The sequence below is a fragment of the Pavona decussata genome, unplaced genomic scaffold (genome assembly GCF_977016875.1).
Source record: "Pavona decussata unplaced genomic scaffold, jaPavDecu1.1 SCAFFOLD_310, whole genome shotgun sequence".
NCBI lineage: Eukaryota > Metazoa > Cnidaria > Anthozoa > Scleractinia > Agariciidae > Pavona > Pavona decussata.
In genome coordinates this window covers 1-19853 of record NW_028145703.1, presented here as the reverse complement: position 1 = coordinate 19853, position 19853 = coordinate 1, and the positions used below count along the sequence as shown (strand labels likewise).

General features: G+C 43.2%; 3 protein-coding genes and 1 pseudogene across 3 annotated transcripts; all 4 read left to right on the top strand.

Annotated features, from left to right (window-relative positions):
• Positions 1-883: 883 nt before the first annotated feature.
• On the top strand, positions 884-1438 carry LOC146454212 (uncharacterized protein F54H12.2-like). Its single transcript, XM_085095726.1, has one exon. The coding sequence runs from the start codon at positions 884-886 to the stop codon at positions 1436-1438; it is 555 nt and encodes a 184-aa protein (XP_084951852.1).
• Positions 1439-2834: 1396 nt separating this feature from the next.
• Positions 2835-3570, top strand: LOC146454211 (uncharacterized). The gene has a single exon (XM_085095729.1). The coding sequence runs from the start codon at positions 2865-2867 to the stop codon at positions 3525-3527; it is 663 nt and encodes a 220-aa protein (XP_084951855.1). The 5' UTR covers positions 2835-2864; the 3' UTR covers positions 3528-3570.
• A 227-nt stretch (positions 3571-3797) lies between these two features.
• On the top strand, positions 3798-11551 carry LOC146454210 (uncharacterized). The gene is made up of 2 exons (XM_085095728.1): positions 3798-3882; positions 10340-11551. The coding sequence occupies exons 1-2, from the start codon at positions 3844-3846 to the stop codon at positions 11147-11149; spliced, it is 849 nt and encodes a 282-aa protein (XP_084951854.1). The 5' UTR covers positions 3798-3843; the 3' UTR covers positions 11150-11551.
• A 3689-nt stretch (positions 11552-15240) lies between these two features.
• LOC146454209 (uncharacterized) lies at positions 15241-18456 on the top strand (annotated as a pseudogene).
• Positions 18457-19853: the final 1397 nt, after the last annotated feature.

Below are 19853 nucleotides of genomic sequence, written 5' to 3'. Positions count from 1 at the left end.
TTGGCGCTTTGTAAACTTGAACAATGCCTTCCGAACTGTCGTGGGGAATCCCACACGCCCACTGCACGTCTACTCGGATGTGGGAGGAAGTAGTATCGTAGGCAACCAAGTGACAGACCTGTTGCAAGAAGTACAATACAAACGAGAGGGTAAAGGAAGCGCGTACTTCGAACCGCTGCATGTACAGTACCTGCCCGTTCGCAATGAGTACGTTGAAATGATTGAAACCCAAGTGGCCGAGACGGATGGAGACCTGGTGAATTTCGGAGAAGGTCATACTATCATTACGCTCCACTTCAAAAAGGAATAAAAAGGGGACCACCAAAGCATCGATCAGTCTTTTAATCATCAACATGCGTGGAGGTAGTCTCACGAGATTCCGACCAAACGGTACACAATTGGGTGAGGGGATTATTGGCGACATCGTAAAAGCCACCCTTCTAGGAGGACTGACAGGTTTAAAAAGCAGTCACCGTCTCGGAGACATTCAGAAGAACACGGTGCAAGGGTTGAAACAAGGATTGAAGCGAGGGGTTAAAAAAAACCAAGGAGATCTTGACAAAAGAATTGGCCAAACGAGCCAAAAAATTTCGAGATATCTTTGGCGTGTAAAGCAAGAATATGTCCATGCGACGCATTCATTCTCGTCCGCGACAAGTTCGAGCCGATCGTGGCCTACCCCAACGAGGAGGTTTGTTTTTGTTCACGAAAATGAAACCACAACCACTTAAGACGAAGAAGAGGAGGAGACGACAACCGCAGCGAGGAGGATGGATCGGACCACAAGTGTCCAGACCATCTGGCTACGACCTTTCCACACTTCTACGACGACTGTATAAAAAGAAGCGTTAAATCCACAAACGCAAAAGCCGCAAGAGTCACGATGACGGACGCAACTCCCGCTCACCCACGGTCAGAACAGACCATCAACCCTGCCCTGCAAGTTTTCAAGGTGCCCCACACGGATGTGAGCATCAATGCGTACCGCATGGTCACCATTCAACCACTTACCACAGGCATCAATCCTATGGAATTCCTCATTCACTCCCTGGACGATTACGTGGATCTGAGCCGTAGTTATTTCACAGTGGAGCTGACTTTAAAGAAAAACGATGGTCCCGACATTGCAGCTGCCGACAAACTGTGGGTCACCAATAACTTGTCCCACACCTTGTTTAAACAAATCAGTATGCGATTGAACGGAACCCTGATCAGTCCACAAACTGATACTTACCACTACAAAGCCTACCTGGAAACATTGTTAAACTACAACCGAGAAGATGGAGAAACGGTGTTGAAGCCTCAAGGATGGTTTAATCAATTGGATTTCCCGGTAGAGTGGACAGCCAACAACACGGACAGTGATACTCCCCATGCAAACTATCGAGCCCTACCTGCAAACCAGAAAGCAGCACTGACAGCTTCCAAACCCAGATGACCAATTACACGGATGGGAAAACGCACCTACTAGTCTTTCAACCCCATCTGGAAGCCTTTCACACTGGCAAAGCGTTGGTCCCTCAAGTAGAAATCAGGATGAGACTTCACTTCAACTCGCCAGACCTGTTTCTCAATGGAGTGGGTTTGAAAGGAAGACTGACAGAAAACGACATCAAAGTCAAATTCCATCTCTGTCAGCTGCGTTTGAATGAAACTGTCTACAAGAATTTCAGTGAGGCAAGACACAATGAACGGCAAGTGGCATCTTATCCCACTGTGAGAAGTGAAATCAGAACCTTCAGTATGCAGGGAAATCAAGCTCGTTTTGAAGCGAACGACCTGTTTCAAGGCAGGATCCCAGACAGAATCATTGTGGGGATGGTACGTAACGAAGCCTTTAACGGGAACGTGGCGTTCGACCCGTTCTGCTTCCAGAAATTTGGACTGATCTCCATCAAGCAGATTGTTAGGGGAGAGGAACATCCATACGGAACACTCCAACTCAATCACGATGACGGTCAAAGAGATCTGGCAGGGTACTTTCGCTTTCTACAAGCCAGTGGAGCGTGGTGCAAGAAGCAAGGCAACATGGTGAGAAGAGATGATTGGGGACAAGGCAAGAGTTGCACCCTTTTCATGTTTGACAATGTGGCCAATGGGTGCGTTGACAGCAATGCATTGAACCCAAGACAAACAGGTGACTTGCAGTTGGTCTTGGAATTTGGAGCTGCCCCGGGACACAAAATAAGCCTCATCATCTTTGGAGAGTTTGAGAATTTGCTGGAGATCGATTCCAATGGTGCCGTGCTCTACGACATCTACGAACGTAATTTGATGTAAGATGGAGCAAGTGGCCCTGAACAATGTGCAATTGGAGTATTTGGCTCGATATGATCCCGCGCTAAAACCTTACTTCTATGGGGTGGTAGCCTGTGACCGTTTACCCAAGAAACCTACCCGTAGAACCTGCGGTTACATTGTCAACACAGATCCACATGACACACCGGGAAAACATTGGCTGGGCATTTGGACAAAAGGCGATGTCTGTGAAGTGATGGACAGTTTTGCCCTACCACTGGAATACTACCAAGCCGAACCATTGAACGAGTGGATTGTGAAACACTGGAAGTACATCGTGACCAACACGAGGTCCCTTCAAGCCATGAACAGCGAGAGTTGTGGTCATTACGCTCTAATGTACTTGAAAGAGAGAGCAAATGGACAAACTTTGCAAGAGTTTTTGAACCAGTTTTCCAAACACGATTATGTCGCGAATGATCACAAAGTAGGACAAGTGTTAAAAAGGTTGATTTGTAATGAAATAGCTTGGAACAAAGTGTGTAAGAGTCCTTATCATCAACGTTGTTTTTACTAAAAAGAGTGAAACAGAATCCAGTGTGTGTCATTTTGTTGTTGTAGTTGCAATGAGTCCATTATTTCGATTTCACACCCCCTCTAGTATCCTTTTAGTTGGCCCCTCGGGCTGTGGTAAGACTTGTTTTACGGAACGTCTGATCCTGAACAATTTGGATCTGTTTGAAACACCTCCGCCATCCGTACATTATTGTTATGGAGCTTGGCAAGACAGATTCGAGCATATGAGGAAAAGGGGGGTCGTTTTTCATGAAGGTGTTCCAGAGACCAAGTCGTTGACTACATGGTTTCCTGAGGGAGGTTTATTGGTGTTGGACGATCTCATGGACGAAGGAAGTGGAGACAAAAACATCTTGGACCTCTTTACCAAACACTCGCACCATCGAAACATTACAGTGATATACCTGTGTCAGGACATGTTTCCCACGGGAAAATATGCCAAGAGCATTTCTAGGAATGCTCACTACGTTGTGGCCTTCAAGAATCCTCGAGATCAGTTGGGAGTGCGCAATTTGTTATTGCAATCGTTTCCCACTCAGTGGAAAGAGGTACTGGAAGTGTTTCGTAGAGTAACATCGCGACCGTTTGGTTACCTCTTGGTGGATTTGCATCCCGCCTCCTCGGATGACGTGCGAGTGTTGAGTCACCTATTAAAAGACGAAGGATGGACCCGTTGTTATCAAAAGAAAGAAGACGCAGCTATAAGAAAATAAGTGGGAGGCTAACACCAGAAATTAGGAGAACGGTGATAGGGATGTCGTCGTCCATATCTCTGTTAAATGGTCCGTGTTCCAGAGTGGCCTCACGAGAACTAAATCCCAACGTGTTGCAGCGATTAGATGGATTGTTTGCCTTTTACCACCGTCAGTGGTGGTGTCATCGTCAGATGTTTTATCATTTCAAGCGTCGTCACAACCTTTTGAACGGCTTAGCACTGCTGATCATGGCTGCAGGCGTCATTGTAGGTCCCATTCTGAAAAACAGTATCCTTGTGGCCTGTTTGACGGCAGCAGGCGTCGTCGTGAAAGGATGGAACGACTTCAAGAAATTTTCAGTCAAAGTGGACATGTGTCACTTCGCTTACACCACCTACGACAAAACGTTGATCGAGTTGAGAACCTATGTGTGTGGTCTCCCTTTGGAGGAATTCCACGGATTCTTGATCAAGATGCAAACCCTGGACGAAACGATCACCGATTTCGCACCTCCCGTTTCAGACAATTGCATGTATGAATACGGAAGACGATTTCGATACGTTCCTTCCAAAGATGTGTGTTACCCGGAGAGTTTCTCACTCGATAAAAGCAGCAGCACTGCTGTCTGAGTCACCAAAACGATGGCAAGAAGAAACAGTACCACTACCAAAAAGAAGAAGAAGAAGAACACCACGTACAGGAGGACAAAGAAACAGAACGGAGGCCAAATGCCGTGGCAAGTGGATTCCAAAACAGGTTACAACGTGACCCACGACATGATCAGGGATTTGCAGAAACCCGTAGACTATAAAAAAGCCAAACGTGTTGTCAACGGTTACAAAAGAGAGTATCAAGCCTATAAAAGCAGAGGAGGTAAAAAAGGATACACCAATTGGGCTGTAGACAAAGGATACGCCAAAAGGTCAAAAAGTTGCTGCATCCAGTAATGGGGGTCAAACGAAGAAAGACGCGAAGACGACAGAAAGTCAAACAACGGGGACGTCAGCGAGGCGGTGCATTGCTTTCCATTCTCAAGAATGCTGTCAAGCTAGGTCTTAAACTCGGAAAGGATAAACGTTATAAAAGAATGGGAGCAATTGGAGCTAAAGGACATTACAGAGAGAATCCAAGGCCGTGGGCAGTATGAAATGCATGAGGCGCAATTTACCGTTCCTCAAGTCGGTGTTGAACGAAGCCAATCTTTACAGGCGTCAAGAATTGCTACAACATGCCAATTCTGACCAGATCAATACTATGAGCGAAATGGTAATAAACGTATTGAAGAACAACATCCCCATACCTGCACCGTTAATGGTGCGGTTAAAACGGCATAACAAAGTGTTGCGAGAAGTGGGCAAGAGAAAGAACTCCATCAAGAGACGCCGTGAACATTTGATGTCGCAGAAAGGCAGCGGGTTTTGGAAGAGTCTGAATGACGTGTTTTGTCAATGTCTCACTCGGTAAACAAGAGATTGTTGGATCTGTTGCAAAACGTCAACTCGCGCCTCGAACAAGCAGAACGTAAGGAAGAGCACTGGAAAAGAGAATAAAAAAAAGTCAAACAAGCACACCTGCACTTAGAACAAGAGCGCATAGAGTTGTTGTACACCATATGCTGTGAACAGTGCTGCACCTTGGCAGAAGGAGAATTGTGTTCAGAGTGTACCGACAAGTGGATCACTCGAGAAGAACGGAAAAACAACGTTGCTCATTGGAAACAACAATACGAATCTTTGTTAAGTCTGTGCACCTGTCATGGAGGAAGTCGTGATGGTCCCTCAAAAAGACTTTGAACAGTTAAAACAGTGGTACAAAGGAGAATTGACAGAAAATGCACTGCTAGACAAAGCAGCAAAGTTGGCTGCCACAAAGCACCAACTCCTGGCCGATCCTAAGAAACCAGCACCTCTGGTCAATGCTCACACAAAATTGACCAAACGATTGCGTCAGTTTCCCTCTGCGGGGGTGGGAGCAGCAGGACCAGCAGAGGCAGGAGGAGATGATGAAGGGGAGGAAGAGGGGAGTTTGGTAACAGGACCTGTGGAGCAATGGCTAAAGCAGATGATAATAGGAAGTCCCTCGACACCCAAACCGCAAACTCCCAAACCGTCCGCGAGTAAAGTCCAAAAACCATCACCGAGAATAGGCAAGAGCAGTGCTGCTTCTTTGATCCCAAGGCCAACGACGAGCAAACGTAGGGTGGTTCAAAAACCAGCAACGAGGAAATACAGAGAGAGGTTGGACGAGCTGCGCGATACGTTGGAAGAACTCAACAAAAAAGGGAAGAGAGAACTGAAAAGTTTGAAACCATTACCCGGCTGGGAAGATTTTGAGAAAGGCAAGAAGTTGAGGCGGAGATTGGATTACGACGATGAAGACTGAGAAAAGAAAAGCCACTGTCCAAAGAAGAATGAAGAGCAAGTGTGAGAGGAAGAAGAGGAGGAGGAGGAAACAAAGTGGATGGGGTGTGGACATTCAAAGATTTTTGGCCAAGTTCGGAGAACTGCATTGGCCTGGGTATCAGTACATGGGTCCTGGCACCGAGCTGGAAAAGCGATTGAAGCGTGGAGATCCTGGGATCAATCGTTTAGACAAGATTGCAAAACAACATGACATCGATTATAGTCACGCCAAGAATTTACAAGACAAGTGGAAGGCTGACACCAAGATGATCAAAGCCATCGACCGTCTACCCGGGAAACGTACCATGACTGAAAAAATTGTGAAAAAAATCATGCGAGCCAAGAAACGTTTGAAACTGTAATGCACTTTATAGGACAAAAATTCTCCCTTTGGAGGTCATGTTGTTGTTGTTCAATAAATGTTATAAAGTGAACATCTGACTGTGTTTTATTTTAGATAATTAAATTTAATATACATTCAGTAATTGTTTCTTCGGGGATAACCCCCCACCCCCTTGTCACTACCATTTGTGAGTATTATTATTTTCTAGGGGATAACCCCCCCATCCCCCGTAACCTCTGTTTCCGTTCATGAATTTTAATTTGTACCACTAGGGGGTAACCCCCCATCCCCCCGTCCCGTTGTTGATAAATACTTGGAAGCTTCTAAAGTGAAATCAGTTGTCAGTCAGAAGGTCGACAGCTAGGAGGTAAGATATATATATATATATTTTTTTTTTTCGAATGGAAGTATCCATGAGTGCTGAAAAAAAAAAAATAACAAAAAATAAAAATAAAAATAAAAAAATAATAATAATAAGTAGTTAGCGTGTCGGGCGGTAAGCAATCCGTTCCGATTTAATTTAGTTTTTGCAGCTTTTTCTGAGTGAGACAAAAGTAAACCAACTTTGTTTCAAAAACCAGTTGGGCGGGTTGGATTAATGATCGATTTCGTTATTTGGTCACAAAATGTTCTGATTGGTGGGAAATGAACCAACGAAATGTATTTGGGGTTATAAAAATGATTTTCATCTACTTCTTTCTTCATTCCAATCGTCTTTGCCCTAGATTTCACACTCCATTTTTTTTCCCATCATTTTTAAAAGTGTATCGATCAATATGTCAAAAGGTCAATGCAATAAGAACGTATTACATGTTGAGGAAGACGATGACGCTATGTTAATTGAAGCCGCTAACACTGTCGAGCGTCAACTTGCTCACCAAGAACAACTGGGTGGTAGTTTGAGTGCCTCAGAACCCGGACGGTTTGAATTCACACTCAACCCATACGTCGATCGTCGTAGTCATGCTATGGGTGTGAGAGAACGCCATTACCTCAGTCATGTACGTCAAGTCGGTAGATTTGTGCCTCAACAACATTTGGCAGCAGCTCTGCGAGACGGTTTGCATCGAGCCTTGCAAAACCTGATCCTTTGCGAACGGATCCCCGAACAAGATCGCGTGTACTTCAGTTTGACCAGTAACCGCCTAAATAACAACTATGACTACCGAGGCTTGCCTGCTAGCGAGTGGATGAATGGTAGTGATCGAGTGGACAGTATGTTGCAGCAGATGTCGCGCATGTTAAATTCCAACGAGAACTTTGAAATGGAGGACTCGTTTCAACTCTCGTTCACGCATGTACGTAGATCACCGAATGGAAGTGGCTCCAAAAGGAAAATGAAACCGGTCACACCAATCCAGAAACCTTTAAGCGGCTCAAAAAGAGTGTGGTCACCATCCAAACAAAGACAATCTGTGTTGTGCTCGAGCCATTGTCACTGCCAAAGCCAACGTGGACAATCATCCTAACTGGCGCGGTTTCCTGCGTGGGCGAACAATTCAGGATGATCAGGCCATTCTATTACACATAGAAGCCCATGTCCCTCAAGGTCCATGCGGCTATGATGAGTTGTCTAAATTTGCTCTGGCACCCTCCCTCTATGACTACCAACTACTACTTGTCGATGCCACGCGAGGTTATAGTGTCAAATCTTTTGGACCACCCCAGGACAAACAGTTGGTCCTTCTGTATGACAATGATCACTATGATGTCATTACGACACTGCCGGGGTTCTTCGGGTCCAGTTACTTCTGTGCACGATGCTTGACACCTTACAGCAATGAAAGACGACGTGCCTGCAAGAACAACCCAGACCTTTGTCGTGCCTCTTTACAAACGGGTTGTCCCGACTATACAGAAGCCAAATGTCGTGGACATCGAGCTACTGCCCCGTGCGGTTCCTGTAAACGTCTCTTCCATGGTGACACGTGTCTGCAAAACCATCTGAGCAAGTCCTACAATGGTAAGGCAGCGGATGCCAAGAATGTCAGAGTATGCACCCAGCGACGTAAGTGCATCGAATGTCAGAAATTGCTAGTAGGACTGAAAGAGCAAAAAAAACATAAGTGCGGGTATGTAGAATGTCCCTCTTGTCGTGAGTATGTGAACGTAGCCACCCACAAATGTTTTATTCAAGTGGTAAAAAGTCCTGAGGTAGAAAAACAAGAAAAGAAGAAAAAACGGAAAAAAGCTAAACGTGGAGCTGCAGCGGGTCTGGCCACTCTAGAAGCCAATGGTCAAGGGATGAATGTGGAGGATGACCAAGACAAACACCCCCTGCTTGTGTTCTTTGACATTGAGGCCATGCAAGATACGGGTCGTCACATTCCAAACCTGTTAGTTGCAGAAACAGAGCATGACAGTCGTCCCGTACGCTTCAAAGGAGAACACTGCATTCGCAATTTCTTGGAGTGGCTTGATACCTTGACAGAGGATGATACGCGCCCCGTGACAGTGATTGCCCACAACTTTCAGGGCTATGATGGTTATTTCATAGTCGATGAGTACCACAAACAGCACAGAATCGTGGAGCAACTGCGAAATGGTGGTAAATTATTGCAGGTGACATTTGATTGTATCCGCTTCATCGACTCTCTCTCCTTTTTTCAAATGCCACTTTCAACTTTCCCCAAAACGTTTGGGCTCACGGAATTGAAGAAAGGTCACTTCCCTCATCTATTCAACACACCTGCCAACGAAGAGTATGTGGGACCCATCCCAGCTAAACATTTTTACATGCCAGAATCCATGTCCGTGCCTGGACGTACAGAATTCGAGAAATGGTATGCTGAACAAGTGGAGAAAAATGTAGAGTTTGACTTCCAGAAAGAGCTCATAGAGTACTGCGAATCGGACGAGCAGCTTCTCAAGCAGGGGTGCCTCACGTTCAAGAGGTTGTTCAAACAGGAAGCCAAGTTCAACCCGTGGAATCACATCACGATTGCTTCAGCCTGTAATCGCGATCTGCGGCAAAATCGGATGGTGCCCGAAACCATTGCCTCCGAGCCCATCCACGGATGGCGATTGAAGTCCAACCACTCTAAAGTCGCACTACAATGGTTGCATTGGATGGACCACTGTTTACGGGAGCCCTAGACCGCCAAGGTGTCGAGACTGTGGGAATTCGCATTCAGCATGCAGGCAACCAGGGCGAGTACCGCATCCCCAATAGCCGCTACACCGTCGATGGGTACGACATGCAGACCAACACAGTGTACGAATTCCAAGGCTGCTTCTGGCACGGGTGCCCCAAATGCTTTCCTAACCGCACTGAATCCCACCGACGTCTAGAAAACCGTACCCCCGAAGACGTGTACCTATGTACCCAAAAGAAACTTCAGTTCCTGAGGGATAAAGGTTACAATGTCGTCGAGATCTGGGAATGTCAGTGGCATCATTTGAAAAAGGAGAGAGAGGACGTGAGTGAGTTTGCGGACAGTCTCGAGTTCATTGACCCATTGGAGCCACGTGATGCCTTCTGTGGTGGGCGCACCAATGCCGTACAACTGTACCACCTGATCGATGCTGACAGTGATGAGAAAATGAAGTATTATGACTTCACATCGTTGTACCCCTGGGTTAACAAAAATGGGAGGTACCCTGTGGGGAACCCCGAGATTATCTCGCAGCCAAACACCACAGACATCAGTGAGTTCTTTGGTCTCACCAAGTGTACTGTACTTCCTCCCTAGAAGTTGTACCATCCTGTACTGCCCCTACGCCAAAACGGAAAGCTGACTTTCCCCCTCTGTGCCACTTGAGTGGAAGACGAAATGACAAAACCAATGTTAGAGCGAAGTCACATCTGTAACCACACCATTCAGCAGCGCCAGATTACAGGCACGTGGTGCACCCCAGAATTAGAAAAAGCCGTGCAGAAGGGGTACACCATTCTGAAAATCCACGAGGTGTGGCATTTCCCCAAGACAGAAGTGGGGTCGTTCGGCAATTACGTCAACACCTGGCTCAAAATTAAAGAGAAAGCCAGCGGTTGGCCACCCCATGTCGAGAATGATCCTACCATGCAGCATCAACATCTCGCAGACTACGAGACCCGCGAGGGGATCAAACTCGACCCCGCGAAGATCCAGAAAAACCCTGGCTTACGCACTCTTGCTAAGATGATGCTCAACTCGATGTGGGGAAAATTTGGCCAACGCACCAATAAGACCCAAGTCCAAGAATTTGACGACCCACAAAAATTTACAGCTTTCCTCGAGAGTGATAAATTTGACATACGGTACGTGGGTGTATTGACCGAAGAACGCGTGGAGATCCACTACAAACGCGAGGTGGAAGATGATCCAGTATCCCCCAATCTTAATATTTTCGTGGCGTGTTTCACAACTTGTTGGACGCGGCTACGCCTTTACGAAGCCCTTGATTTCTTGCAAGATCGTGTCGTCTACTTTGACACCGACAGCATTGTGTTCAAAAGTTTGCCCGGACAGCCTGACCCTCCCCTCGGTGACTACCTGGGCGACTTTAAGGATGAATTGAGCGAGGGGGACTACATCGTGGAGTTTGCCTCTGGAGGGCCAAAGAATTATGGCTACCTGACGCACAAAGGCAAGCAAGAATGTAAGGTGCGTGGGATATCCTTGAACAGTGAGGGCTCCAAACAACTCAACTATGCTCTCCTCCGTCAGAACGTCCTAGACGACATCCAACAACCATTAGAGTCGGGGGTTCGTCAAACAAACGTGGTAAAACCGTACCACATTGTGCGTGACGCCAAACAGTACGCCATCGAAACAGTGCCACAGACCAAGAAATACCAGCTTGTCTACAATAAACGAGTGATCGATCCCACCACATTTCTGACTTACCCGTACGGCTATATTAGATACACCCCTGAAGATGCTGAGATGACAGAACTATTATGTGAATTGTAAGGGACAATTTATTCACTAGTTTCTTTCTTTAAATTTCGTCCCGTGGCTGACTCAGGAATTTCTTGTAAATAGGTTTTGGGTGTCACTCTCCGGCTGGCTGGGAGAAATTTGTAAATATCATTTTACGTAAGTCGGGCGCTGGTCACTAGGACTTCGCACACGTCCCGCCATGTAAATATTAGGGTTTATATTAAATTTTTGTTGGCAGTTTAAATTCTAGTGTCTCTGACTCTTAAGGGGACTGGGCATAAATCCACCCACTTCCGGTCATAACGTCATCTCATCATAACTATCCAATGACATGAAAACAGTATTTGACTCCGCCCATCAGTATTGTTACCTGTCCATCATTTCATGCTAATTTCTCGGTTGCTATGGTAACTCACTTTGATGAGTACCTGTCAAATTGGGTCAGAACTAGCTGACATTACTACTCCTGTTACTTTTGGAATTTTTTGCGAAATTTGTGGACTTCTCGAAGCCCTACTTGACCATTTCCCTTTCTTAGTGTAGATTTGATTAAATTTGTCATCCTTACTATTTTCGCAATATTTTGTTGCTCAGTCGTTTCACATAGCAAGAAAAAGTCTTGTTACTTTTGCGATTTTTGCGAAATTTGCGGACTTCTCGAAGCCCTACTTGACCATCTCCCTTTCTAAGTTTAGATTTTCGTTAAATGTGTCATTCTTCCTATTTTCGCCATATTTGTTACTCAGTCTTTTCACATAGCAAGAAAAAGTCTTGTTACTTTTGCGATTTTTGCGAAATTTGCGGACTTCTCGAAGCCCTACTTCACCATTTCCTTTTCTAAGTTTAGATTTTCGTTAAATTTGTCATTCTTGCTATTTTCGCCATATTTGTTACTCAATCTTTTCACATGGCAAGAAAAAGTCTTGTTACTTTTGCGATTTTTGCTACTTCTTCTATACTTTTCTAATAGCAGTTTTCTTTGCGAAAAAAAAATTGCTAGCAATTTTTTGCTAACAAGATCGATCCTGGACATAAGTGTGTCTCTTTTGTATAAAACAGATGGTTACAGATGTCTTGGATGTATGTCATCATTAGAGCTGATTTGACATTTCTTCTTTAAAGAGGAGGGACGCATTCCTAGCAAGGCAAATATCGGAATTGTTAGTAGTCTTTGTATTGTTATTAGCGTATGTAACCTGTATTACTATTATTAAATAGATAAATAAATAAACAAATAAATAAATATATAAAAAATCCCAGAGATTTGATTGGGTTTAAGCGGACATGGTATATGAGTCATTATACCATGCCCAAGAAATAGTGAGCATTAAATTGTCTCGCTGCTTGTTCTTGCAAGGCGTAATCAGCAAGATCTAGCAATATTTCTTGATTGTTTTAAATAAAACAATTATTCCAGCCGCGCTCATTGGATATGAGATTGTGATGGCCAACGAGGCGCTACGCGCCTCGTTGGTTGTCTATCATCTCCTATCCAACGCGCGCTGGAGGAAAAATTATAAAGTATTATCACATTCCATGTCAAGAAGCCACTTTTTGAAAATAAAATAAATAAATACCTAAATAAAATTGTAGGAAGGTGCTTAGAGCCATCGTTTTAGAAAATTGATGTCTATTTTCTCCGTAGAGGAGCTCTAGCGATGTGGTCTATATAACAAAAAGATTTTTTTTTATTCACACGCTTGGCCACTTTCTCAATGGCATACTTAAAACATCGCGGCAGATCCTCTTACGCCTACCAGAGCTATGTCAGAACCAGCGAAGGACGTCTTGGTGCGAAAACGAACAAGCTGTGACAAAATACTCAAAACTGGAATAATCAAGGCCATCAGCCCTAAAATCAATGCATTGCAATGTTTATATTAACAGCAATTCCGTGGACAAAGCCCTCTTTCTTTTTTGACAGCCTTCGATCTCGTAACTGCTAAACAGTCATCAACTCTTTCGCCAGAATTGAATCTTCGACAAAGCCCTCTTTCTTTTTTGACAGCCTTCGATCTCGTAACTGCTAAACAGTCATCAACTCTTTCGCCAGAATTGAATCTTCATACAAACCTCGAGTAAGAGTTTATTAAAATAAATTGACCCCGACTTTACCGTTTTCAAAAAGATTTTCTTCTTTTCGCTAGCAAAATTAAAAATTTCCTCTGAACAAAATAAAAGTTAATTGACAGTACCAACACAAAGAAATGAAATGGAGTATATCATTTAACTGTAACAGAAAAGATATTTTGCATTATGTTGATTACAGCGCGTCTAATGTCTCTCATCTTCCAGCAGTAAATCAAAGGGTTTAGCGATGAATTGAGTAGCCACATCGTGTAGCTATAAAACATAATATGGCTGAGAAGGGTGTCAGTTCCAAAGATATGCAAAGCAATCGTAAGGCTCACACGTGGCATATAACAAACCAAAAACACCAGATATACGTAGAATTTACCAACCGCTAATTTTACAAGCCTTGCAACGTTCGCCATTATTTCTCGATTCTGTCCTTCGTCTTGCTGCAGGGATTGAATTTGATTTCTGTGTCGTCGAACAGTTAAATAGATCTTGCAGTAAACTATTGTGGTTATTATGATACAGGGCGTGATTTCAATGGAGCTATAAATTTTTAACGTGTCTCGTATCGAGATCCAAAAAGGAAAAGATGAAATAAATAAGCTTAGCATCGTTATTGAGATCACCACAGCAACAGCACGCTTGTATGTCACAAACTCCAGATATCTGAGATGAGGATAAATAGCCAAGAATCTGTCAAAAGTCAGCGCCAACACACCAAAGAACGAAGCATAGGCTAATATTGTAGCGATAATGAAAAGTACGAAGTAGGTATTATTGAAAGTTGTACGATTGGTTTGCTCCAAACCCATGGCAAGAAGTGCGATGTATAAAGGCTGAACCAGTAATCCAACGCTAAGATCAGAAACAGCCAGACCCAATAGCAATACTTTCAAAGGCTTTGGTAACGAAGAAGTTTTTCTCATGGCGTGGATTGTGATACTGTTCAACAAGATGGTGGTAAAACATAACAAAACGTTGAAAATGACATTAACAATGTAGGTGGAAGAGAATTCTTCTGCTTCATTCATTGTATAAAAAGTTAACGTTCTAACAGAACAATGATCATGAAAATTTCCAGAAGTCCAGTCACTTTCCAAGGTTTATATGCAAAGTGAAAGTTTCACTTACGTCTGTTAGTTTCGTGACAAAACATCATTCGTTTCAGAAGCACCGATGATTGAATGATCAAAGATGATGTTTCAAAACTTTCAGTTGGACTAACATCGGATTCCTCAGATTCCTTGGGTTCTCTGTACTGTACATGTTCACTTCGATTTAGGTTTAATCTGTAGCTGCAACTTCGCTTTTATACGGTACAACATGGAACTAGTTTTTTGAAGTGGCGTAGCCAGCCTTTAAGCCATTAAGCCCGGGCTTAACAGGAATTTCCGAGATTTTTTGTTTTTCGGTTGCCGAAAGGCCGTATTCTTATTTTTTTTATTCATTTATTTTTTTTTTGCTACTGTTTCTTTGCTCACCAGTCAATAGTAAATTCCCACGTTTATCAAAGTTTTTTTGATTTTTGAAAAATAAATCATAACTTTCAAAACAATATTAAAAAAAAATAAGGGTTGTGCTCTAAAGAAACTTAAGACGAGTGACGGATAGTCAGTAACAGTGGCACTCATGAATATAATATTTTTCATCAAAGAAGCATGAACCGTTAATTTTCTTTTTAATTAATAAAATTTGACTCAGGGGATCAGCCGTGCTTTTGTACAAAGTAAAAGTTTAGATTTTGACTATAAGAGATAAAAGTAGTATGACCACCTGTTCCTACGTTTATATTAATTAACAATAATTTTATCTTCGAAATTGCACGGAATATTGCTTGATTTTTAACCGACACGACCGCAGGCCACGTTGGCTAAAATCAGGGGATATTCACAAGATTGATCAGGAAAATTGTTTTGTTATTTAATTCACTTAAAGAAAGGACAGTTTTGTTGCAGAAGAGCTAACGTGGGTCCTTATTTTTTTCCTTTTTTCTTCCCACACACGAAATTACATAACCACGGACGACGAATATTCAGTACATCATGACCATATTTGGGCATGCCGTAATCAAAATCTGAAATGAACAAGGATTTCCAATGGTACTAATGATAAATGAAACGTAAAAGATTACAAATAATGCCTCAAAAGTAAAAAATAAAAAATATATATATATAAATGAACGAGTTAGCAAAAAAGTATGATTTATGGATTGAGAACTATGATAAGAGTTAACGTTCTTTGAAAAATTGAATGCTGATATTGATGAGAAAATCTTGAAATGTTTTCTTACCTAATTTGCGTTTACAACTAGGCAGGTGCCACAAAATTTTCCCATTTATTTGCATTGTAATTATATGCAGGTTTTTCTAATTTTTAGTAAAGCATCAACTCAAATTTACGTTCAAAATTATTTTGCCACTTAAAAACTAAATCACATCATCTGTCTTCTAAATTTATCTTTTATGTTTTCTAAATCACCTTTTATTCGTCTGCTAACGTTCAAGTACGCCAATTATCAAATACATATATTGCCCCTAAAAAAGACCCTGATATTATACGAGCTGCCTTTTATAAACTAAGGCGTTAAAGTTTTACCCTAATAAACTTACCTTGCATGATACACATTGGGTGATATCATAAGAATCAGTAAAGCAGTGATCGTTTAACTGAAAAAATATCCAAGTGTTAATACAGTTTTCCTCAATATCCCGGTAAGAACCGGAGAGGAGAACTTGTGTGCTCATAGGGGGTCTTAATCGGTTAGTGAGCGTACATTATGTTGCTGAGGCCTGAACATCGAGACGAACAAAATCAGACTACAGCTTTACTTTCGTTACATGCATTCATTGAGTCCTGTGCACCGTTGTGCAAGTTGTGAAGCCACAGTAATTTGAGATGGAGACTCTGTAGGGAAAAAAGTCAAAGGCTCGTTCGATACTAATTCGATACAAACGACTAGACGATCTTTCGTGCTGCTCCGATCACGAGGTATTATGGGTTCAGCTACGCCCCAAACGCCTGCCGCGAGGATTCTCTTCCCTGATAGTAGCTGTCGTCTATCATCCACATTGGTCCGCCGCTGAGAACGAGTTCATGCAAGAACACTTATTCCAGTCGCTGCAACTTGTCGAGTCACGCTTCCCTGATTGCGCTCTTGTTGTGGCAGGAGACTTTAATCGTCTTGACACGAAGCCAATTGAAAGGCACTTCCGGCTCAAACAAATAGTGAAAATTCCAACCAGAAGGGACGCAATCTTAGACCGTGTCCTCACCAACCTGCACCGCTTTTACGATGCCCCTCAGGGCTTCCCACCCTTTGGCTTGTCTGACCATAATACCATTACTGTGGAAGCCAAAGTAAGAGACAACTGTCGTCAACAATCTAGATTTGTGTTCAAGCGTGACAAGCGGGAAAGTAAGAGAGCTGAGCTTGGTAGATACCTGTGTGCAATTGATTGGACAATGCTATTCTCCTCTGCAGGTTGTTGCCAGGATATGCTTGACATATTCAATAAAGTGCTACACACGGGGCTCGACCTTCTGATGCCCATCAGGAGAGTTCGCGTCAACATATCTGATGCCCCGTGGATGAACGATCACCTTAAATCACTCATTCTCAAACGACAAAAAGCCTTTCACGATGGCGGCACGGAATCAATGCTGTACAAGTTCTACAGGAATGCTGTTAATCGTGAAAGGAAACCGTGCAAGGCCTCGTTTTACAAGTCCTAAGGTTTGGTGGAAGGAAGTCAAACGTTTGTGCAGTTTCAACTCAAACCCGGGGAACGTTTCTAGTCAAATCCATATTGAAGGAATTGAAAATCTTAGTGACCAGGATCTTGCAAACGCAATCAACGAGGCCTTTCTTGAACCTCTTGAAGAATATCGCTTGCCCCAACCGCTGACCAAACTTCGCATTGACGAGGACTCGCCTGAGCTTCCGGAGGTTTCGGAAATGCGTATTTTTAAGTTATTAGCTGCGTTAAACCCCTCTAAGGCGTGTGGTCCAGACAAGATACCAAACTGGATGCTCAAGGAGTATGCTGAACTTTTGTCCTTCCCAATCAGCAGAATCATCAATCTCTCCTTAAAAGAGCAGTCTCTTCCGAAGATCTGGAAATTCGCGGACGTATCTCCTCTACCTAAGGTGAAGCCGGTTGAAGACCTGAAGAAACAGCTCAGGCCTATCTCCCTTACTCCATGTCTGTCGAAGGTCGCAGAAGAGTGCGTGGTTCACGATTACGTAAAACCTGCAGTTCTAGATGTGCTCGATCCACGCCAATATGGAGCTGTTCCCAATTCCTCAACTACTCAGGCACTGATACACATGCTTCACAACTGGTCCAAGGAAACTGATGGCAACGGCGCTACAGTTAGAACTATTCTCTTTGATTATAAAAAAGCGTTTGACTTTATAGATCATAGAATACTTGTAGAGAAATTGTGTAGGTTAAATCTTCCCACAAGAATTATCAATTGGATCATAGATTTCCTTTCTAATCGTTCCCAAAGGATCAAATTATCCGAGGGCTGTTACTCCGAGTGGGGTTCAGTGCCCTCTGGGGTTCCTCTAATGTATGGAATTCAGTGCCTTTCAATTCAGCTAATGTATGGAAATATGTCGACGATACGACCGCATCAGAAGTCGTTGCCAAGGGCAACCGAAGTCATGCCCAGGAGATTGCGGACAAGGTTGCCGAGTGGTCTACGCAGAACAGAGTCAAACTCAATAGCGACAAGTGTAAGGAGCTCAGGATATCTTTTGCAAAAGATGAGCCCCAGTTTGCGTCTATCGTAGTAGATGGCAAAGAACTAGAGAGGGTGACTAGTGCTAAACTACTGGGTTTGACCATATCGAGCAACCTTACGTGGAACGAACATATTAGTGACGTCATAAAGAAAGCGTCAAAGCGTCTGTATTTCTTAGTGCAGTTAAAGAGGTCAAGAGTTCCTCGGCAGGACATGTCCACCTTTTACACTGCTTGTATACGCTCTGTTCTTACGTACGCAGCGCCTGTCTTTTTTTACGCCCTGCCAAAGTACCTAAAAGACGAGTTGGTGCGTGTCGAAAAGCGGGCCATGTCTATAATATGCTCAGGACTACCCTACCAGGAGGCCATCGAACTAGTGAACATTGTCCCCATAGCAGATTTCATCACGGGGCTATGCACTAATGCTTTTGACACCATTATTAAGGACCCAGAACACCGTCTGAACTGTTTAACACCATTTAGTGGACCGTCACGTTATACTCTAAGGTGCAACAGGCGTTTTACCGTACCCAAATGCAAGACAGATCGTTTTAGAAATAGTTTTATTATTAGATCCTGTATTGATAATGTATATATATAGATTCTTAGTTTCCCTTTTTATCATATTTTTTATACCTTTATTTATTGTACCTAGTTTTATACGTACTTTTTATCGATTTTATTAATTGTAAATACGCAATTCATCCTTCGGGCTGCCATGTATTGATTATTAAACTATCTATCATTATCATCTATCATCTATCCCTGTTTTACAGGTGACCGTTGCGTTGCACGATTACAACTCAGAGGTTCAGTCATGGCAAGATAACCCTGACTTTCAAGAAAGGACAAATGCTTACTGTTGTTGGAGAAATGATGGGTGGACAAATGAATAGAATCAACAATCCATTAACCGCGTGATTACATATATTTAACAATTATCATGCGAAATTGCGCGGAATATCGCCTGATACTTAGCCGACGAGGCCATAGGCCGAGATGGCTAAAATCAGGCGATATTCCGCAAGATTGAGCAGGATAATTGTTTAATTATTCAACACATTGATAACAAAGCACAGGTTTATAGCAGAAAAACTGTGGGCGATCTTTATTTGTCCATAAAAATAAACTTGCAACATTTTCCCGCGCGCGGACCGCCTTGAATGAAAGCGGCAGCTTTGTTCAAGTTTGAATGAAATCGAGAGCGTTTTGCATCATATTAAAAAAAATGTGTACTCGTCTAGTGCGCCAATCGCTTCGGCAAAATTTTCCACAAATTTGTAGCCTCAAAAGCTAAAACCGGTATTTTGAAGCTGCGAAGGATTTGTTTGTCAGCCGCGCTGAGCTGAACAGACTGGAAAAGCTTTTCAACGCTTTCTCGGGTGAGTGTTTCTTGGTTTACTACGCAAACAGTTTTACGATCTTCACCACAGTTTTTTGACAACGCCTCTAGGGCCTTACTCCTTGCATAAACTTTGGATCTTTTATGAAACTGAATGGTTTTTTCAAGCGGCTCTGATGCTTCTGAGAATAATTACTTTGTACTCCGTCGACTCCGTCTATCGTTTTTGCTGCCAGAGAGCTAAAATTTCACGAGGCACTTCAGTGCGAGCTCGGATTTTCTCAGGTGGTTTTCTCCATCTCTTCCAGACGAGTCCGGCGAGATCTCTGTTTAACGGTTGCATGGACCAATCTAAGAAAACACATGTACTGTTTGTAATTTCTGAGCCCTAGCATACAGGACAATTCAAAAGTCTAGCGAAAAATATATTAAACGTTTTTGCTGAACTGTAATTTGCCAGTTCACAAACAGAAAGCTAGGTAAGCAGTAAAAGTTTTTGCACCAACCATTACAATTCTTTAAAACAACTTGCCCACATCGTTTCATCTCAACCGACTGGTGG

Bases quoted from the DNA above. Each gene is read 5' to 3' on its own strand.
- LOC146454212 (XM_085095726.1), top strand. From the start codon at position 884: ATGACGGACGCAACTCCCGCTCACCCACGGTCAGAACAGACCATCAAC.
- LOC146454211 (XM_085095729.1), top strand. From the start codon at position 2,865: ATGAGTCCATTATTTCGATTTCACACCCCCTCTAGTATCCTTTTAGTT.
- LOC146454210 (XM_085095728.1), top strand. From the start codon at position 3,844: ATGGAACGACTTCAAGAAATTTTCAGTCAAAGTGGACAT. The intron at 3,883-10,339 runs GTGTCACTTCGC...GACCCCGCGAAG, and splicing joins TTTTCAGTCAAAGTGGACAT to ATCCAGAAAAACCCTGGCTT.